The sequence below is a fragment of the Colletotrichum fructicola genome (assembly GCF_000319635.2).
Source record: "Colletotrichum fructicola Nara gc5 chromosome Unknown KSG_Nara_v1_contig02, whole genome shotgun sequence".
Lineage (NCBI taxonomy): Eukaryota > Fungi > Ascomycota > Sordariomycetes > Glomerellales > Glomerellaceae > Colletotrichum > Colletotrichum fructicola.
In genome coordinates this window covers 4,760,940-4,777,489 of record NW_027094052.1, presented here as the reverse complement: position 1 = coordinate 4,777,489, position 16,550 = coordinate 4,760,940, and the positions used below count along the sequence as shown (strand labels likewise).

General features: G+C 55.5%; 3 protein-coding genes across 3 annotated transcripts; 1 reads left to right on the top strand and 2 right to left on the bottom strand.

Moving 5' to 3' along the window:
* Positions 1-8,370: 8,370 nt before the first annotated feature.
* MARC2-1 (Mitochondrial amidoxime reducing component 2) lies at positions 8,371-9,507 on the bottom strand (the record flags this gene model as incomplete). The annotated part of the gene is made up of 1 exon (XM_032033107.1): positions 8,371-9,507. One exon carries the CDS (start codon positions 9,505-9,507, stop codon positions 8,371-8,373), a length of 1,137 nt encoding a protein of 378 aa, XP_031887481.1.
* Positions 9,508-11,931: 2,424 nt separating this feature from the next.
* On the bottom strand, positions 11,932-12,901 carry CGGC5_v004078 (uncharacterized protein; the record flags this gene model as incomplete). The annotated part of the gene is made up of 2 exons (XM_032033109.1): positions 11,932-12,807; positions 12,869-12,901. 2 exons carry the CDS (start codon positions 12,899-12,901, stop codon positions 11,932-11,934), a joined length of 909 nt encoding a protein of 302 aa, XP_031887483.1.
* Positions 12,902-13,542: 641 nt separating this feature from the next.
* On the top strand, positions 13,543-15,978 carry fsdR-8 (Fusaridione A cluster transcription factor fsdR; the record flags this gene model as incomplete). Its single annotated transcript, XM_032033110.1, has 6 exons — positions 13,543-13,614; positions 13,671-13,795; positions 13,846-13,979; positions 14,034-15,354; positions 15,421-15,694; positions 15,775-15,978. 6 exons carry the CDS (start codon positions 13,543-13,545, stop codon positions 15,976-15,978), a joined length of 2,130 nt encoding a protein of 709 aa, XP_031887484.1.
* Positions 15,979-16,550: the final 572 nt, after the last annotated feature.

The window sequence follows — 16,550 nt, the reverse complement described above, 5'->3', positions numbered from 1 at the left end:
ACGAACGACGTGCCGGCCGTCGGCTGCGCTAAGGTCGCAGATTTGCATCCATCGCAACTGTACTATCGCACCGTCGCCTCAGACAACTTGCTCACCTTGGAATATGGTGTCAATCAAATCGTCAACCAGACAACTTCCAATCAAAGCCCCCCGATCATTTCCCCGCCAAGCCTTACTCCGGGTACTGGATGCGCGCGATCTGGTCTGGCTCGTCAAGCAAAGGTGGGAGGGGAGGGATGGAGGTTGCGTAGGAAAGGGAAGGAAAGGGAAAAAGAAAAAGAGGATCTGCCACGCAATGGATGGGCGGCCCCGTGTCCCCTGCAAAAACCTGCGGCTTTACCTCGATGCGGTCAAGACTCAACGGCCATGCTCACGACCTCTTTTCCATGTCCTTAACTTGAGGATATTAAGTACCACCTCATGATATGCATTGCACGAAGCAAGATTTTCGCTTGACAGCGGTGCTGTCTTCTGGAAGAAAGTGAGCAACATGGGTAGACACGGCAAGCAGGCATCGTCGGCTGTACAGCCCTTCATCCGCTGCCTCTCTTTTTGCCAAACTATGCCAGCACTATGGCATCCTGGTACGGATACAGGAAGTCGCTTCGCTTGCAACACGCCTGTCTCTGGGTCTTGGCTGGGGTGCTCCCCGCACATGGATTGCGCAACTTGGGCGCTCTCCAGAGCGCCTTGAAGTACGAATACATGCAGCATCGCCGCATACGAGCGAGCTTCGGACTTAGAGAGCAAGATGGGAAACATACTCCATCGAGACCCCCAGGGCCGCTCGCATGAGCGGACAAGGGAATGATATTGTAGATATTCTGCCCATGTAGCGGCCTGTCGACGTTGCATCATGAGCCGCATCAGAGGTTCGCAACAGCCCAGACTCGTCGTCGGAAAGCTACACCGTTACACTGATGCTTGCGCAGCGGAAAACCAGGTTCGTTCGAGAATCCCGCGTGGACGGCCGCTCTCAGTACCCGTTGCCCTCAGCACACACTTAACTGGACAGACTTGGCACCATGACTGGGACGGTACATCCGGAGGCCCGGTCGTACCGTAAGGTACATGATCCACTTCCAACATCAGCGGGGCCATGGGTGATTTCTTCCATGGACAAATTACTCGAGCATCTGAGCGTTCTCTTGCCCCAGACTTTGATCAACGGGTAGTTTGCGAAGGGGGAGCGTTTCGATTTACGACTCTATTTCCGTCGTTTGTTACTAAGAACTGACAGCTACCAGCAGCGTGGAGAAAAAGCATGGACTTTTGGGCCCTCTGTTACATGTCAGAACTTTGACCCGCGCCACGCAACCTTGCCGCCGGATCAGTTCCCCTTCCAAAGTCAAACAGACACTATTTGGATCAATCCCTCCAACCATGGACAAATATAGCCTGGCAGGCTAGGTCTTGGGGAACCAGATGCCTAATAACGTGAGGGTGAAGCGGGGCATAGCGATGTGCTCTGAGAGCAATCCGGATTAAAAGTTGCTCGTGCATGGCACGGCGTCATAAAAAGGCTTTCGAAAAAGAATTGGGTTGCGGCTCTCACGTAGATCGATACTGAACGACAATCAAAGCCACGAGGCCGCAAGCCAGATCACTTGCTGCTTGCAGAGAAACCTCCGGCGACCTGGGTGTTGGGATCTGAACAGAAAGCCTAGCGAGGTTAAGCCGAGCAGAAAAAACCAAGGCGTGATCTGATACGAGAGTGCACTTGGTGGGCGGCAGCTGCCACGACTTGGAAGTTCACGATCTACATTGGTGCAAGAATGGAGGCAGACCCCAGACCCTTGCCGTGAGGGGCCAAAAGAGCGTAGCGGAAGAGGATGTGCATCCGCGAGGTGACTTACAACACGAGGGTCCATGCAACATGATGCGGTCTGTTAGCCAGCAAGAGCACATGGATGCAGGAGAGCATTATGGATCTGCCCTATCATTCGGTCTTGTCATTGAGGTCCCTTGCTGCCGCGCCGCGTGTGGACCGCGAGTTGTGGGCCGTAACACGGCATGGCATGGGAAGGGGGGCGTCGGTATTCGGCCGTCTAGCACTAGCAGGCATCATGAGCAATCTTCGTCATTACGGTTCAAGACCTTACCCAGGAGGAGGGCAAAGTGAGACAGGCGTGGACGACGGAGTTGACCTGGGCCGTCCAAGACATGTGGCCACGAGCGAGCGGGCACCATCCATCCATCCCGTTGGCTTTCCATTTCAGGGCTGCCGGGAGATGTGGATGGAAATGGTCCAGGTACCTTGGACGACGCCAGGAACCCAACGTGCGGGTAAATTGGCTGAAGACAAGACGGACCGGGCTTGGACGGTTCGTCAAATAGGCATTGGGCATGGGATCCATGCCAGAGAAGGGCCATTGAAACGAGCGGAAGAGTGAAGTGGTGGAAGGGCCGAGATGACGGGTTTGTTGGGCCGGTTGACAGGTACATATCGGCATGTTATGGCGCGGCGCAGTTGGAGAAGATCCAATGTGATAAGACGAGAAGGTGGTCTGGTCTCTCGCTGAGCACAAGCTACGATCTGAACACTGCTCACCTTTTTTCCTATTAGCGCCGGGTACCTTTGGCTTTTGTACTACCACGTCTGCCGATTGCCTCGCGGATCCTCTGAACTACCTCACAACCGTCGACGGCAGGCACTTAGGGTGGAATCTAGAGCGGCCATCTTTTCCTGGTGTCGAATATATTTTTGTGGAGGGAGACACGGTTAGACCAAGCCACGCTTGGCTTCCGGGGGCGCCTCACACAGTTGTCCGTCCCGTCATAATTCATGGTCGACAAGCACGGTTTGACAGCCCGTCTTTTGCAGCCCTAAATCAGCGAAACTGGACAATCGGCAACCCGACGTTCCCGCTCGAGGAGCTCCACAACGGGTGAAGGCAAACGGCACTACCCAGAGTCTTGAGAACAGAGTTTGAAGACCCCAGAAGCAACGGACGGGAACTTGTTGATACCTTGCAAACCAGATTTCGTCTGGTCGTCTGGACGAGCGAGGGCCGTCTGTTCTCGCAGACCATAAAAGGTGCTTCAGGACCATCCGAGGGAGTGTGGGCGTCGTCCGTGTTGCATTGCATCTCTCTATCTCTCTCTCACGCATCGTACATCGTCATTACACCTCACCTCACCTTGCCTCAGCCCATCGCACATTAAGCTCTCCCTCAACTCTGCTGCCCCCCCAAATACCAATCTGCGTCTTGGTTGGTTCGGCCGTCACACCGCATCCACGACTGCCGTCCTTTTACATCCTGCACTTGTCTACCTTGCCTTGCCTTGCATTGGTGGCTTGCAAGAAGCAAATACACCAGGGCTTGCAGTAGCAGCAACAGCAACAGTCACACCTTACATCACACTGCAACTGCGGTTCGATCTGAGAATTCGCATCTCATCACCAAGTACCTGAAGCTGGCCTGAACTGATCTGGTCTGGTCTGACCTGAACTGATTTTCGGGCACATCACCGGACGACAGCTGGGAGTGTGAGTTCCATCACCTTAGGTAGGTAAGGTAGAGACTCTCTCGTGTTGTGTTTTTACCCAGCCCAAACCCAACTCCCTCCTTCCCTGCCCGGCTCACCTTCCCTTGACGTATCTGAGTTTTCGTGGTTCCTGCCTTCCTTGCCCACGTACCTACGTCCCTTCCTTCCTTCCTGTCTTCAAACCAGACATGCCTGCCTACCTTAGACAGGTAGGTAGGTACCTTACCTTAGCCGTTTCTACCTTCTTGATACCCAGCACCTTCCATGAGTTAAGGTACCTCAAGGAAGATGAAGCAAGTTCGACGGGTAACTTCCCGGTTTGACACCTTCCTGCCCGTCTGAATTTTTGCCGCAAGGCACGCTCGGGTTTTATGCCACCTTCACCAATGCGCAAGCTACCCAAACCTTACCTTACCTCTCCCGCAGCCAAACCCAAACTTTGCCGGTCGTCCCATACAAAGGAACTGCTGCTTCCACATCCACAACTAGCCACTTTTTCCATCTCCCTTTTTTTTCTTTATCTCTGCAACAATCCCTCTGGAGGCCCTGTTAATAACTCGACCTCCTTCTGTCCAGACACTCGCGTGTGCTTTGAGCTCTTCCTTTCAACCTCGGTAAGCTGGGCTTGCAAGGTCCATAAACTTTATATACCCGCACCACCTATAATATCAGGAGATGCTTGACCGGGGCTGACTCGCTTTCCAGAACACGAGGGGGAAACCACCACCTTTTCGAGACACTGCACTGCTGCTTTCCCATCGGCTTCTGCCATCGAGAAATCCATAGCTCCAGTAGCTCCCCCGACAGCTAAAAACCGCCAACGGCCAACTGAACTGCCCGTCTCCAAGCAAACGGCTTTCCAGACACCAACGCTGCCTACCACCTTCCGTTTCCCACCTGCCGCACAGGACACCCCTCGCCAACCGCACAGGGCACCACCGGCATCTACTACCATCAGCGCACGTCCAGCAAGAGCACCATTTTGAGAATCTCTCCGCCGTCCCAAGCACCGCACATCACCTCACTTCGGCTCAGTCTGCAGTGCATCTGTACCACCTTACACCACCTCAACTCACCGAGTTCCGTCAACACACTCTCCTTCACCATGGCCGTTGCTAGCGCCTGCGCGCATTCTTTCAAGATGATCAAGTCCGACAGCACTCTGATCCAATGGACTTGCAACCTCTGCCACTCCGGTCCGCATTGGTGGATCTTCGAGTGTCGCTACTGCAAAATCCACACCTGTCGTGCGTGTACGCAGAGCGCTTGAGAATGCACGGCGCCAGTGCATCGACTGCCGGTGCAGCCACCGAACCGAGCCCCAAACCACACCAACACCGAATTCGAGGGCGCTCACCGTGAGGGGCAGATGCACGATGGCGACGTGGGGGTTTTGCATTGGATGCTCCAGAGGTATGTTCAAAGACATGCGCCCACCATGAAGCTCCTCGTCTCAGATGGAAGAGATTTTGGCTGCTTCTGATGACGCACACTCCCTCCCATCACCGTCCACCAGAGACAGGTCTCGCCCTACCCGATCCCGATCACAATCCCATCGCTCAGAAACAGACAGAATGCTTGTGGCTGGCTGGTTTTCTACTTTACACAGAAGCTGCCATTCCCACCGCCCTCTGCTCTGATCTGCCTGGCCTCTCCTATCCTCCCTCCAGGCCGGCCCTGTCTGTGCCTCTGCTTTCCTCCGCGCCTCCTCTCCTTTCCCTTCCATCTATCCGTCGACGTCCCTGTCGTTTCAAGGCCGAAGTCGAGCCGCTGGGATACAAACGGGATGCAGTGACGGCATTTGCTGGATACCACCTGCTAACACAGTCTAAGGTAGCAACCCCGTTGATACGACTACTCATTTTCCTCATGACGGCGGTGCTATGCCCTCAAACAGGGCATGGCAATACGCATGCAACTAAGAAGCGCCCTGGATGGCGATCGATACCAATCAATGGCATGCAATGACAGGACCGCTTGGATCGGACGATATCGGCTGCTTCTTTCAAGTTTCTCCCCCTTTCACCACAGGGCGCCCGCGACGCCTTCCAGGAGGATGCAACTCTTTCCCTTTTCGAATTTTGACTTTTTTCGACCTCTCCGTTTGCAACCCTCCCCGGACCGCCTAGAAGCTCCCGTCAACATGGATGTCCGTTGACCTCCGCCACCCCTGCCCCTTTGGCTCCCCTGGCAGGGTGTTCAGGGTGTTCTATCCTGGCGTGGTTTAGCGCAATGGTGCCAAATTTCGGTGCTGCATAGCGCACGTGGGACCCTCTGGCTCAGGCACCTTTGCAGCTGGCTGCAGGCACAGGGCTCCGGGGAGCGCATCCCGCCCACAGGGACCGCCTGTCAACGCCACGCCCCTGTGCCATGATGCCCTCGAATTCTGTGCCTGACTGGGCCGCCTCCACGGGATACGCATCAGTATTCCCCGATGCGACAACGCCGGACGGAGCCTAGAACCGACAGGCACAGATCAACAGGGAGTAGACCTCGTCCACAGCTCTCGTCTTTTCCCTCGGTCTTCTTACCGTCGCCGCCGCCGAATTCCTCTCGGCCAAGCGTCTTCTTTTTTTCCTTACGGAGTTTTATTCGGCCACGTAATACCCAATACCCCTTTTTTCTCTACGGCGCACAGTCGTTTGCCGGCAAGTTTTCATCAGTGGTTGGCGGGGTTAGGAGCGAGGAGGCGAGCGAAGGCGGGAAGGGTTTCTTCCTCTAACAATAGACTTTGGGTTTACAGGGAACGGTTTCACGGAGCATGGCAAACAGAAAAAATTGGGCTTTAGAACAAGTCACAACAGCACGCAAGGCTGATGGGCTGGAAGGGCGGTTACCTGTCAATTTTGAGCTTTCTTTTTCCCTCTCCCTCATTGCAGTATTCTTACCGTTCACCGTTTTGCGCGCGCATGTTGTCCTGGGTCATTTGTCACGTTGTCCGCCCCCCTTTCCACTGAAGGAAGCGTTCATATCACGGGCCCCTTCTCCTCGCGCCTCGGTTTGACGTTGAATCCGCGGTGACGAGGGCAGCACGGCATGGCGTCCGGTTGGTTGAGCATTTGTAGCATCGTGGGTCTGGACGGAACAGCGGTCGAAAATGAAACAGCGCAAAGGGCCAAACAATTTCCAATGCGCGATATCTTATGATTACTCACGTTCAACTCATGCCATCCCGAGGCGCGGATGGCATCGCCGGTGAAGTTCGGTGTTACTCCTATCCCATGTCCCGGCGCCGGTGTCGCGTCGTTGACGTCCGGCGGTGTGCAACTGACCCGGGGGGCCTCGGCCCTTTTGCGAAACCGAACAGTTACTTTTGACAGGTGTAAAGGCCGGTCAAGATGGACGTCGAGGGTCTATTTGAGGCTGCAAATGAACGAATTCTTTCTGTGCGTGTTTCTGTGTGTGTGTTCCGTGACACGAAGATCCGGGGTTTGGGTAGCACAAGAGCGTGGCATGACATCTGGCAGCGGCGGGAAGGAGCACCTCCCCGTTTTTCTTCTTCGATTCTCTCCGAGCGAGGATTTACGCGAGGGCGATGCCGTGTAACTCCCGCCTTGTCTCGGTCTATTTTTCCCCTTCACTCCCTTCGCTGTCAGGTCCCGCGGCGGCGGTTTGGTGGTGGTGGTGGTGGTGGTGGTGGGCGTCTGTCTCTCAGCACGATCCGGCACAGAGGGGGGCGTCCGTTGCAGCTCGCCACGATCATGCGCCTCCTCTTGCTGCGGGCTGGCGAGAGGCTGGCGAATGGAAGAACGGAGCGGGAAGATGAGGCTTACACCGGGAGAGAGGCGTGTTGTATTCTGTGTGTCCAGACCGTTGGGAGAGAAGGCACAGAGAGGTCTTTGGCATCATGGAAAATAATGTGTGGCTTTTTTTTTTTTTGCCCTTTCCTTTCGTTTGTGTCGCCTCGGGGAAGTAGTCATGGACGGGCCGCTGCATGAGAGAGTGTATGTACGCCCCCTCCCCGGCCGCCTATCACGCATCCGACGATCAAGGAAATCTGTTTGGTCGGGGAACATGGGTGGTCTGTTACGCGGCGCGACGTGGATGATGTGCAGGTTCAAGACGGGTCTCACGGAGGAGCCTCCTTTTAGGGCTGCTTTATTTGCTTTTTTGTTGGGAAATGAGGCAGAGAGATGTGTGCGTGTTTATGACGCTGACGGGGTCGAAATGAGATTTGGGAGGAGGATGTGCTGTTATGGGATGATGATGATGCTGCTGCTGCAGGAGGTGGCGGGCGTAAGCTGCATCGTGGCTGTTGTTTTTCTCGGTCAGTGGTACATTGTTTTCTTTCTAGTGGTTCTTTCTCACGAAGGAAGGGGTTTGCACAGCTGCACTTTTGAGAGTTGAGGGAGGGTGTTCGGTGTTGGTGAAGGGTGAAGGACGAGCATGATACAGCGAGAAATGGAGCGGCCGGTAAGGAGAATAGGCAGACGATGATCGTGGGGAGGGGGTAGAGCGGACTTCAGTCATCATGCGGCTGAAATACGTACGCCCTTAATTCTGCACTGCGTGGGATGATGATGGCGGTGGCTTCACCATGATCATGTAAATCAGGAGATGACACCATAGACACATGCTCGTCCCGTGGTTACACAAGAGAAAACCCGAACACTATGCAACGGCAGAAACGTCCCTTGTTTCTTAGTCTATTTTCACATGCTTACTTTTTCCCACTGGAAGAAGCATACCCCCGTCTGGGATGCTACTCTGCTCTGCATGTAGAGGAAGGAAATCTACCTATCATGTTCCGACGATACAACGGCATCAAAGTGAACGGTCTACTGAGAGCTTCTGGGTGACACACACGTACATGTGAAATGCAGCAAAGGCACATCAAGTGTGAGTGAGAAAGGGAAGAGGTACACAGCTACTTGTTCGATATTACGCAACCGCCACGGTGTTGTTAGCCTTCTTCGGCGCGGCGGAGCCAAGCGGCCAGTCAAAGACGGTACGCTCGGCGTTGCGGCGGGTCACTGCGACTTCATCCCCGACCCGGACGCGGATCCCGGTGGTGGGCCCTGCGTCTGCTCCGCCGACGTCCAGGAAGGCGTACCGGCCGAAGACGGGGGCGTACTTGTGGCCCGGGTCGACGCGGCGCTCCTTCATGAGCGCGTTGAGGAGCTTGCCCTCGGGCCCGGCAGCGGGGCGGCCGGTGGCGTAGTCGACGTTGAGGGAGGCGCAGCGGCCGCAGTTCGCGGTCAGGAGGAGCTTTGCGCCGCCGGAGGAGGGGAGGGAGAGCTCGGCCCAGAAGTCTTCGGCGAAGGGGGCCTCGGAGGGGTCGTGGACGACGATGTTGGGGCGCATTTTTGGCATTATCGACGGGGTGTTGCTGGTTGTGGAGAAGGATGTAAGGGAGGGATGGGTTAGAGAGGAGGAGGATGTGATGAGGTACGGGGCGCAGTCGGTGAATGTCAGCCACGGCTTTTGCGCGCTGGACGGGGAGGAGAAGGAGGGGAGGTACGATGTGATGGAAGAGAAGAGGGACGACGACGATGATGTTTGAGGAGAGGAGGCAGAGCCCGGGGCGAGGGTGCCGAGGACGGGGCGGCGTCCGGAGCCGATGTGGACCAGGATTGTGGGGAAGCCGAGACAGGCGGAGAAGAAGGCGTCGTAGGGGTCGCCCATGCGGAGGGCGTCGGCAGGGGAGCCGTGGAGGTCGATTTGGATCGGGGCGAGGGCCGCGGTGTCTGGGACGAGGGGCACGGAGAGGGTTGTTTCTTGGAGGGGGTCGTGGGGGACGAGGGGCGGCGAGGGGATGTGGTACTTCACGAGGATTGTGTCGCCGGTGCCGTCATCGGTGTCTGAGGAGGCTTCGGTGCTGGACACGATCTCCTGGGAGAAAAGAGCTGTTTGGGGACAGGATGATAATTGGAGCTTCCGGAGAGAGGAGTCCTCGTTTACTTTGAAGAGCATGTAGGTCCTGTCGTGGAGGATACCTTGCGGGGTGAGGATCGCGGAGGTGAGGGGGACCGGGCGGAGGGCTTTGATTGGGTAGATGTTTAGAGCCTTGATCTCCATTGTGTAGACAGTATTGAGGAGGACAGTGCCGTTGGCGTTACGGGTTACAATTGAACTGATATGGAGTGGTGTAGTATATGCGATTGGCAGCTAGTCACAGACAGATGGCACTTTGGGCGGTGATGTCAGTGTGAGGTTGGTTGAGAGTTTGGAGGGGCAGCATATGTCGTCAGTCGTCGATCGGGGTTTGGTTCACGCAGCGGGCAAAGCTTATCCAATGCCTGGGGTTTGGCTTTTTTGACGTGAGCAATGCGGAGCAGGGATGATCCTGAAGGTTCTCATGTTGGCTGGAGGAGGGGATCGGATACGGAACCCGATGATCAGCTATGGGAGGGCTTGATATGCTTTCTCTGCCAAATCATACACTGCACGTTAAAAATGTTGCATCCTGGAGGAATTCTGCCTCTGACGGATTGATTTACTCGGGTTATATTCTGCCCGGGTAGAATATTCGGTTAAATCAAGCGATAGATTTGATATCAGTTTTGGTCGTCTTTTTTTGGTTCAAGGCGGGTTTAACGGGAACGCATCCCGGGGATAATGCATCGCAGGACGGGCAACCGGTATTTGAATACTGCAAGATAGGCTAGATAGCGAGCTGCAATTGCGTGATGGTGACGGCGATTGCGCCGGGCTTCGGGAGAGAAGACCCCGCATCGGAATCGGAGGTGCCGATTGCGGAGAATGCTTGGTGGGCTGGTTTGCTGGCGTTGTCCGTTGATGGTTGCTGAGGATCAGAGGGCTGGCGGCGGGTCGTCCCGCGGCTAGCCGGCGACAGGAGAAGCAACGAAACGAGATTTGAAACCATTTTACCTGCGGCACGAGAGAGATGCAGGTGTGTCTTGAAGGTTTGCGAAAGGAACGGTAAATGAGGACCGGCGCGGCCCCGCCTGCTCCGCCCCGAATAAACGCCCGTACCAGACACCCCCGGTCCGGCGGGTACCCCGGAGGAGCGAGCTGTTCCGAGAAGGGAAACTAGGTGGGATCCGATTGGTTCGCTCTCGCTGTCGCAAGCAGCTGCTGATCTCTAGCCCCTGAACGAGGGAGATGGTGTTGGTGCCTAACGGCCATGGATTCTTTATTTTTTTGCTAATCGCTGTGGGAAATAAAAAAAGAATTGCGGAAAAAATTACGAAAAACAGAGAAGCAAGTAAAACTCAAGATCCTCATGCAAAACGTGCTTGCATCATGGCCATGTTCGAGTTCCCCTGACTAGTGAACTGGTTACCTAAAATGGCAACTGTGCAGGTGCTCAAGCTTGGGATTCCGAATCTTGCTTTTCCTTCAAGATGTTAGCGCAGCTGTCAGGAGGAGACAAAGTGGTTCCTCGAGAGGGGTCTCGCGCGTTAGCTGGGCTCTCAGGAGGAGTCCAGGCCTGGTTGGATGCCATCGGTGACGCGTAGATCTTGAGGGGTTGGGTGTGATAAGACGCATCGGAAGGGCGTCCGCGATGCTGAAGATGAGTTGCCGAGGTAAACATGCCCGTCGCCGTCCTTGAAAGGGAGTATTCTTTTTCCATGCGTACGATTCTTCCCTTCCAACGGATGGTTCCTCCATGGGGATCCGCGCAGGGTGTGTATAGATTTGGCCGTGTCGGAGATGTGACGAGATGCGCCTGGAGCAGGAGGGGGACTCGGAGCGGGCGTTGGGGCCGGAGGGGGATGCTATAATGGGAATCATCTTCAAGTCTTGGATCGGTGAAATGCTCGGGGGCGAAAAAAACGGCATGGAGCGGTTGATGTTCTTGTATGTCAGGGCTAGCTTTCCTGATTCAGAGTCGTTCTGCAGGTGAACAGGGTGTCTTCGTGTATATCCAGATTACGCGGCTTGGTGCATCTCGTCATGGCCTTGGCATTCCCGTGGGAAGTGGAGGGTGTGATTCCGCATGTTCGTGAAACTTGCGGTCTGGACTTCCGCGCATGGGGTGGTGTTAGTGCACTCGGCATGCCGACGGGATCCTTGAGTTGCCGGTGCGGCCAGCGGGTGGTTTAGGCTGTTGGAGCGTCCTCGTGGACTGTGATGGATGGGCAGATGGCAATTTAGCAGTCTTAGCCTGTATGGGGTTAAAGCCAGGACCAGTCTGGCCTGGATTTGGACTTTGTTAGACGAGACATGAGGCCGGATGCGTTGCTCCGTGGTGTTCTCAAGTTATCGTGGCTCGCCCCCTATCTGCCCCTGGATGCGTCCGCAGAAGTGTAAACGGTGCTTTGGATCGGAAGGTAGTACTGCTTCTGTCGTTTAGCCGCAATGATCTGACTACCAAGAGTATTGTAAACGGTCAGAGACCTTGATACGGACAGGACCGGTTAATTGGTTTTTCAATAATATTCCTTGTCGAAGCACGTTATTAACAGCATGCTAAAGTCTAACCCCGTGCCCTTTGAGCGCTACATAACCAAGAATAGGCCAATATCCAACGCCGGTTCAGGACTTGTAAACCGTTGCGAACCTGGCCTCCAGATCCGCCTCAGTCAGGACAGGCACGCCCACGAGTTCGTTGTCGACTTGCTCATACGCAGATTCGTAGCGGCCACTCAAGACCCCAGCCTTGATGGCACCCATGATTTTGCCCTCGTTGTAGGGGTTCTCCTTCACACCATTCAGGGCCTCAGCGAACGCGGCCTCTCCTTCCAGCTCAATCTCCTTCCACTCAGTGCCCGGCGGCGAGTACTTCTTGGCCAGTTCGTACAGCTGCCTCTGGGTCACCACCAGCTCGTGGACCTTGATGTTGCGGTTCCTGGTCGCCTTGGGGTTCTTCAGGGCACCCGCCACCGCCTTGCCGATGGAGGAGACGCTGGTGGTGCTCAGACGGTGGCGGCCGCCGTCCCAGAGCTCGACGGTCTTGTTCGCATAGTCGAACGCGACGGGGACCGTGGTCAGGAAGTCGAGGAACGCCCCGACGGAGAAGATGGTGTGCTCGATCTCACCGGTGCGGGCCTTGTCGGCGAGGTACCTCTGGACGTCGAGCATGGGGCCCAGCACGGGGACGAGCTCGCGCTGGGCCTTGGGGTCGGTGGTGAAGGTGCCCCAATCCGAGGGGATGTAGCGCTTCACGCCGGCCTTGATGCTGGCGTCGATGACTGTGTTCTGCGTGAGGAGACCGCCTTTGCTGACGGTGGAGACGACCGCGTCTTGGCCGCGGAGGGCGGCGGCGAGGTCGTCGACGGAAGAGTAGTCTACCGTCGCGAATTTGACGCCCGAGGGAAGACCTTCCTTGGCGGACTCGGAGCGGCCGAGAACGGTGACTGTGAGTCCGGCATTGACGAGCTCTGTCAGAATGGCGGATCCAAGAAATCCTTTCTTTGTAGAGATGCATGTTAGGCGATTTGGGTGTACTTAGTTTTAGACCATGGGGACTTACACCGAGGAGGGCAACGTTCTGGTAGGTGCTCATCTTGACGGTTGACGATCACTGAAGTGATGAAAGTGATGAAAGTGTAGTTTGATGTTAGCTGCTGTGATGATGAACTGAGTGATGGCGATGATCCATTCGTTGTTTCCTGGGTTGACAGTCCCGTATTATACCATCCGAGTGATTCTGTAAGTACGCCTCCCACTCACGGAGTGGGACTTTGAGGGTTTCGACATTCTGGGATATTATTCAGCCCAGCTTCTACAAGTTCATGCTCAGGAATTCCGAATCCCGTGGTGTTTAGTGCCATCCCAGGAAAGAGTTCGACTGACTTTTGCTCCCGCCCATCGCGCCATCGCAGCAAACCCGAGGAGACATTCCTGCGCTGGAGGAGACAAGGGGCCCCATGTGAAGCTGGCGGGGATTTGATTCCGCCCGCCTGGCTTTTGATCCCGCCAACCAATGAACGTCAGAGATCTAAGCCGTTTCCGGCGTTGACATGGGCGGGACGGCGGGTTGGGGTAAGCTGAGCGGATGCAGATTGCTTACTAAATTTGCTCCCGCTCACCACTTACATAGCCGCTTGCCTCCCACGACTGACCTCAGCGGACTCTTTTCATCTAAACTCGCGGATCCTTTGCTGCAATCTTTGCGTCTGTGTCGATTCCACTGGCCGAACGAATATGGCTAGTGCCGCGGATGATGCCGCCGCCGTTGAGGATGCGGAGGAGCCCCCCAAGAAGCGGATCTACAGTGTAAGTGTAAGCCCGGGCGGATGCATTTGTTGGAGAGTCTCTAAACGCGGCCACAGGCATGCCTACACTGTCAATCACGCAAGAGAAGATGCGATGGCGGCGAGCCGACGTGCGGGCTCTGCACCAGGCTTGGTGTACAGTGTGTCTACACGCAACGAAGACGCCGTGGTCCTGGGAAGAAGTCCGTCACCATACCCTGCGTAAAGAGTCAGACGCTAACTTTCTGTGGAGAAATAAACCCGCTGTTGATGCGGAAGCAAAGCTGAGAGCCATAGAGACATCGCTGGAGCGGATGGCGCAACTGCACGTCACCGATGGAGGAGCATCAAGCAGTGGTCCCGGCCGGACTCAACTTCCTTCAGAAGGTTGGTCCACTTACACACGGGCTGGTCAGAAACATTCTGCTAATCCCCATGAAGCCACTCTGCCACCTGTGACAGCAAGTGTCGACGATACAGCCAAGGACGTAGACAGACCTGCCCATGATGACCTTGCCAACTCGTCCCGGGACCCTCTCCCGACGAGTAGCCTGCCTTCTCGCTTCCCGCCATTGCGAGATCTCTTCTCGGGACCCCAGCTGATATCCACGATGCGTGCCATCAGAAGCGACATGGAATCACGCATGGACCACTCCCCTTTCAAGAGGAGAGCGTTCACGAGCTTCCCTCCTCCAGAGTATCTCCTCGACCTGGAACAGGCCGTCATCGAGGACATCCAACTGTTCTGTCCGACAATCACCCGGAAGCACTTCCTGGAGCTCGCCGAACAGCAGTACACAGGCGGCGCCCGCGAGAAGACGGCCATCGACGATCCCGCCCGGTGGGCCATCATCAACGCCCTCTTCGCGACGGCGGTCCAGTGGAGGACGGCGAACGATTCCTTTGAGGACATGTCGCCCATGAGCTGGGGCTACTTCAAGAACGCCTTCTCCGTATTCCCGGAGCTGCTCATTTCCGGAGGGGGCGTATCGACGGTTGAAGCAATGCTAACTATGGCCACGTTCCTTTTGGGGACGACAGACGCCAGAACAATGTTGCAGGTGGCCTCTTCCGCTGCTAGGACGGCGCAGATGATGGGTCTGCATAGGAGGGAGGCGTATACCAAGCTAGACGCTGCACAGTCGAGGCAGCATCGGCGCGCGTGCTGGGTCGCGTTCATCGTCGACACGGAAATGACAGTCCGGTTCGGCATCTCGCCGTCCTTCAACCTGTCTCAGATGAACGCAGACCTCCCAGACGAGGGGTTAGCCTCTTTCAACCATGCAATAGGCATAACCTGCGCAGAGAAAACGCAGTGCTACGTCAGGAAGCTGGCAGAGCTGTCTCGAATACGGTACAAGATCCACGACCAGCTTTCTGTCGACAGTATCAAGGCCCAGGCTGGACCACACCACCAGGCGGCTGTTCTGGCTTTGAGCGCCGAGCTGGAAGCGTGGAGGAACACGTTTCCCGAACACCTGAGACCTAAACTCACGGCAGTCGTGCATGATAGGGAACTCGAGACTCATGTTGTGCTTCTCCACGTTTACTATTTCGACGCCTTGATCAAGATCCACACGAACCTGGCCCGCCTCAAGAGCGTGTCAAGCCACAGCCTGACGCTCTGCCAAAACCCCAGCTGGGAGGCCAGCCAGGGTTCGTATCCCAATGTGCAAGACGCGTATGAAAAGTGCACAGCGGCTGCCCGTGCCACGGTTGAGATTCTGCGGGTGACACCTCTGCATTCATTTGTACATCTATGGTAAGTGTTGATCTGGTCCATGACGGCCGTTCTTTTATGTTGGTCAACTAATATCAATACCTCAAGGGCTATGATCTGCTACCCCGTCGCAGCTTGCCTCATGCTCCTCTGGTCCGCCCTCGAAGACTCCACAGGCGTGGAAGCGCACGCCAACGTCAGGGTCCTCGGCCAATTCGTGCAGTTCCTCGCAGGGCTCCGGGAAGAAGGCTGCGACGTCCGGAACGTGTTGGACGGCTGCTCCAAGTTCTTCAAGATTGCAAAGTACGCCGTGCACACGCAACGCACCATCAGGCTCACGAGGCCTCTGGACGAAGACGAGAACGTGAGGGAGCAGCTTGAGGTGAGTTCTCCACATTTCTGTCTTGTAATTTGGGGTTTCTGTGTGTTTATAGCTGCTGACCTGGTGAACTGTTTTGGCAGACTCTGCGGCTCAAGCTCTCGGGTGTCGCGGATTGGACACATCTGGCCCAGGGGCTGTTGAGCAACATACCGACATTGTGTGCTCAGGCACGAGATATTTTCTCGGATATTCTGGAGAGCGAGAAGCCGGGGTCAGACGGATATGGGCCGCTGGCGTCAGACATGTTGAAGCCACACAATCACAACTTCTGCTTCGGCCCCTGACCTCGGCTTGGACAACATATTGCCTGTTGACGCAACGGGTCGTTTAATAAACATACTCCACCTTTCACGTTTGTTTTACACTTTGCAGCTTGTCTTAGGACTGTTGAAGGCCGTGGTGAACTGATTTTGGAAGGAGATGAGGCTACGTCTGCGTCTATTGCCGACTGGTTTTCCACTCGGTTTAGCACACCCCTCACAAACCGTCAGACGTACCTACGACTCCTCGTCTTGGATACCTTGATGGGAAATGTCGACATCGCCGTGTTGATCCTTAGGCATGCACTATTACTCCCATTGGGCTAAACGCAGTCAATTGGACAGTTTGAAACGACAGAAGCTTCTTGGACGTGGTGGAAACGCCAACTGTGCTAACTAGGCTGATAAAGCGTAGCAGGAGGCTGAGATAGAATTATGAATCAAATCTGTCCGTGTGCAGAAAATATTGCTCTCATGACTCGGTTCAGACACAGGACATCAGCTGAGGTTTCCATATTGTGGGAAAAGTGATGCTCAAGAGGACAACCCGCCAACGAGGTTTCTTTTCAATGGTATTGACGGCAGTGGAAGATATA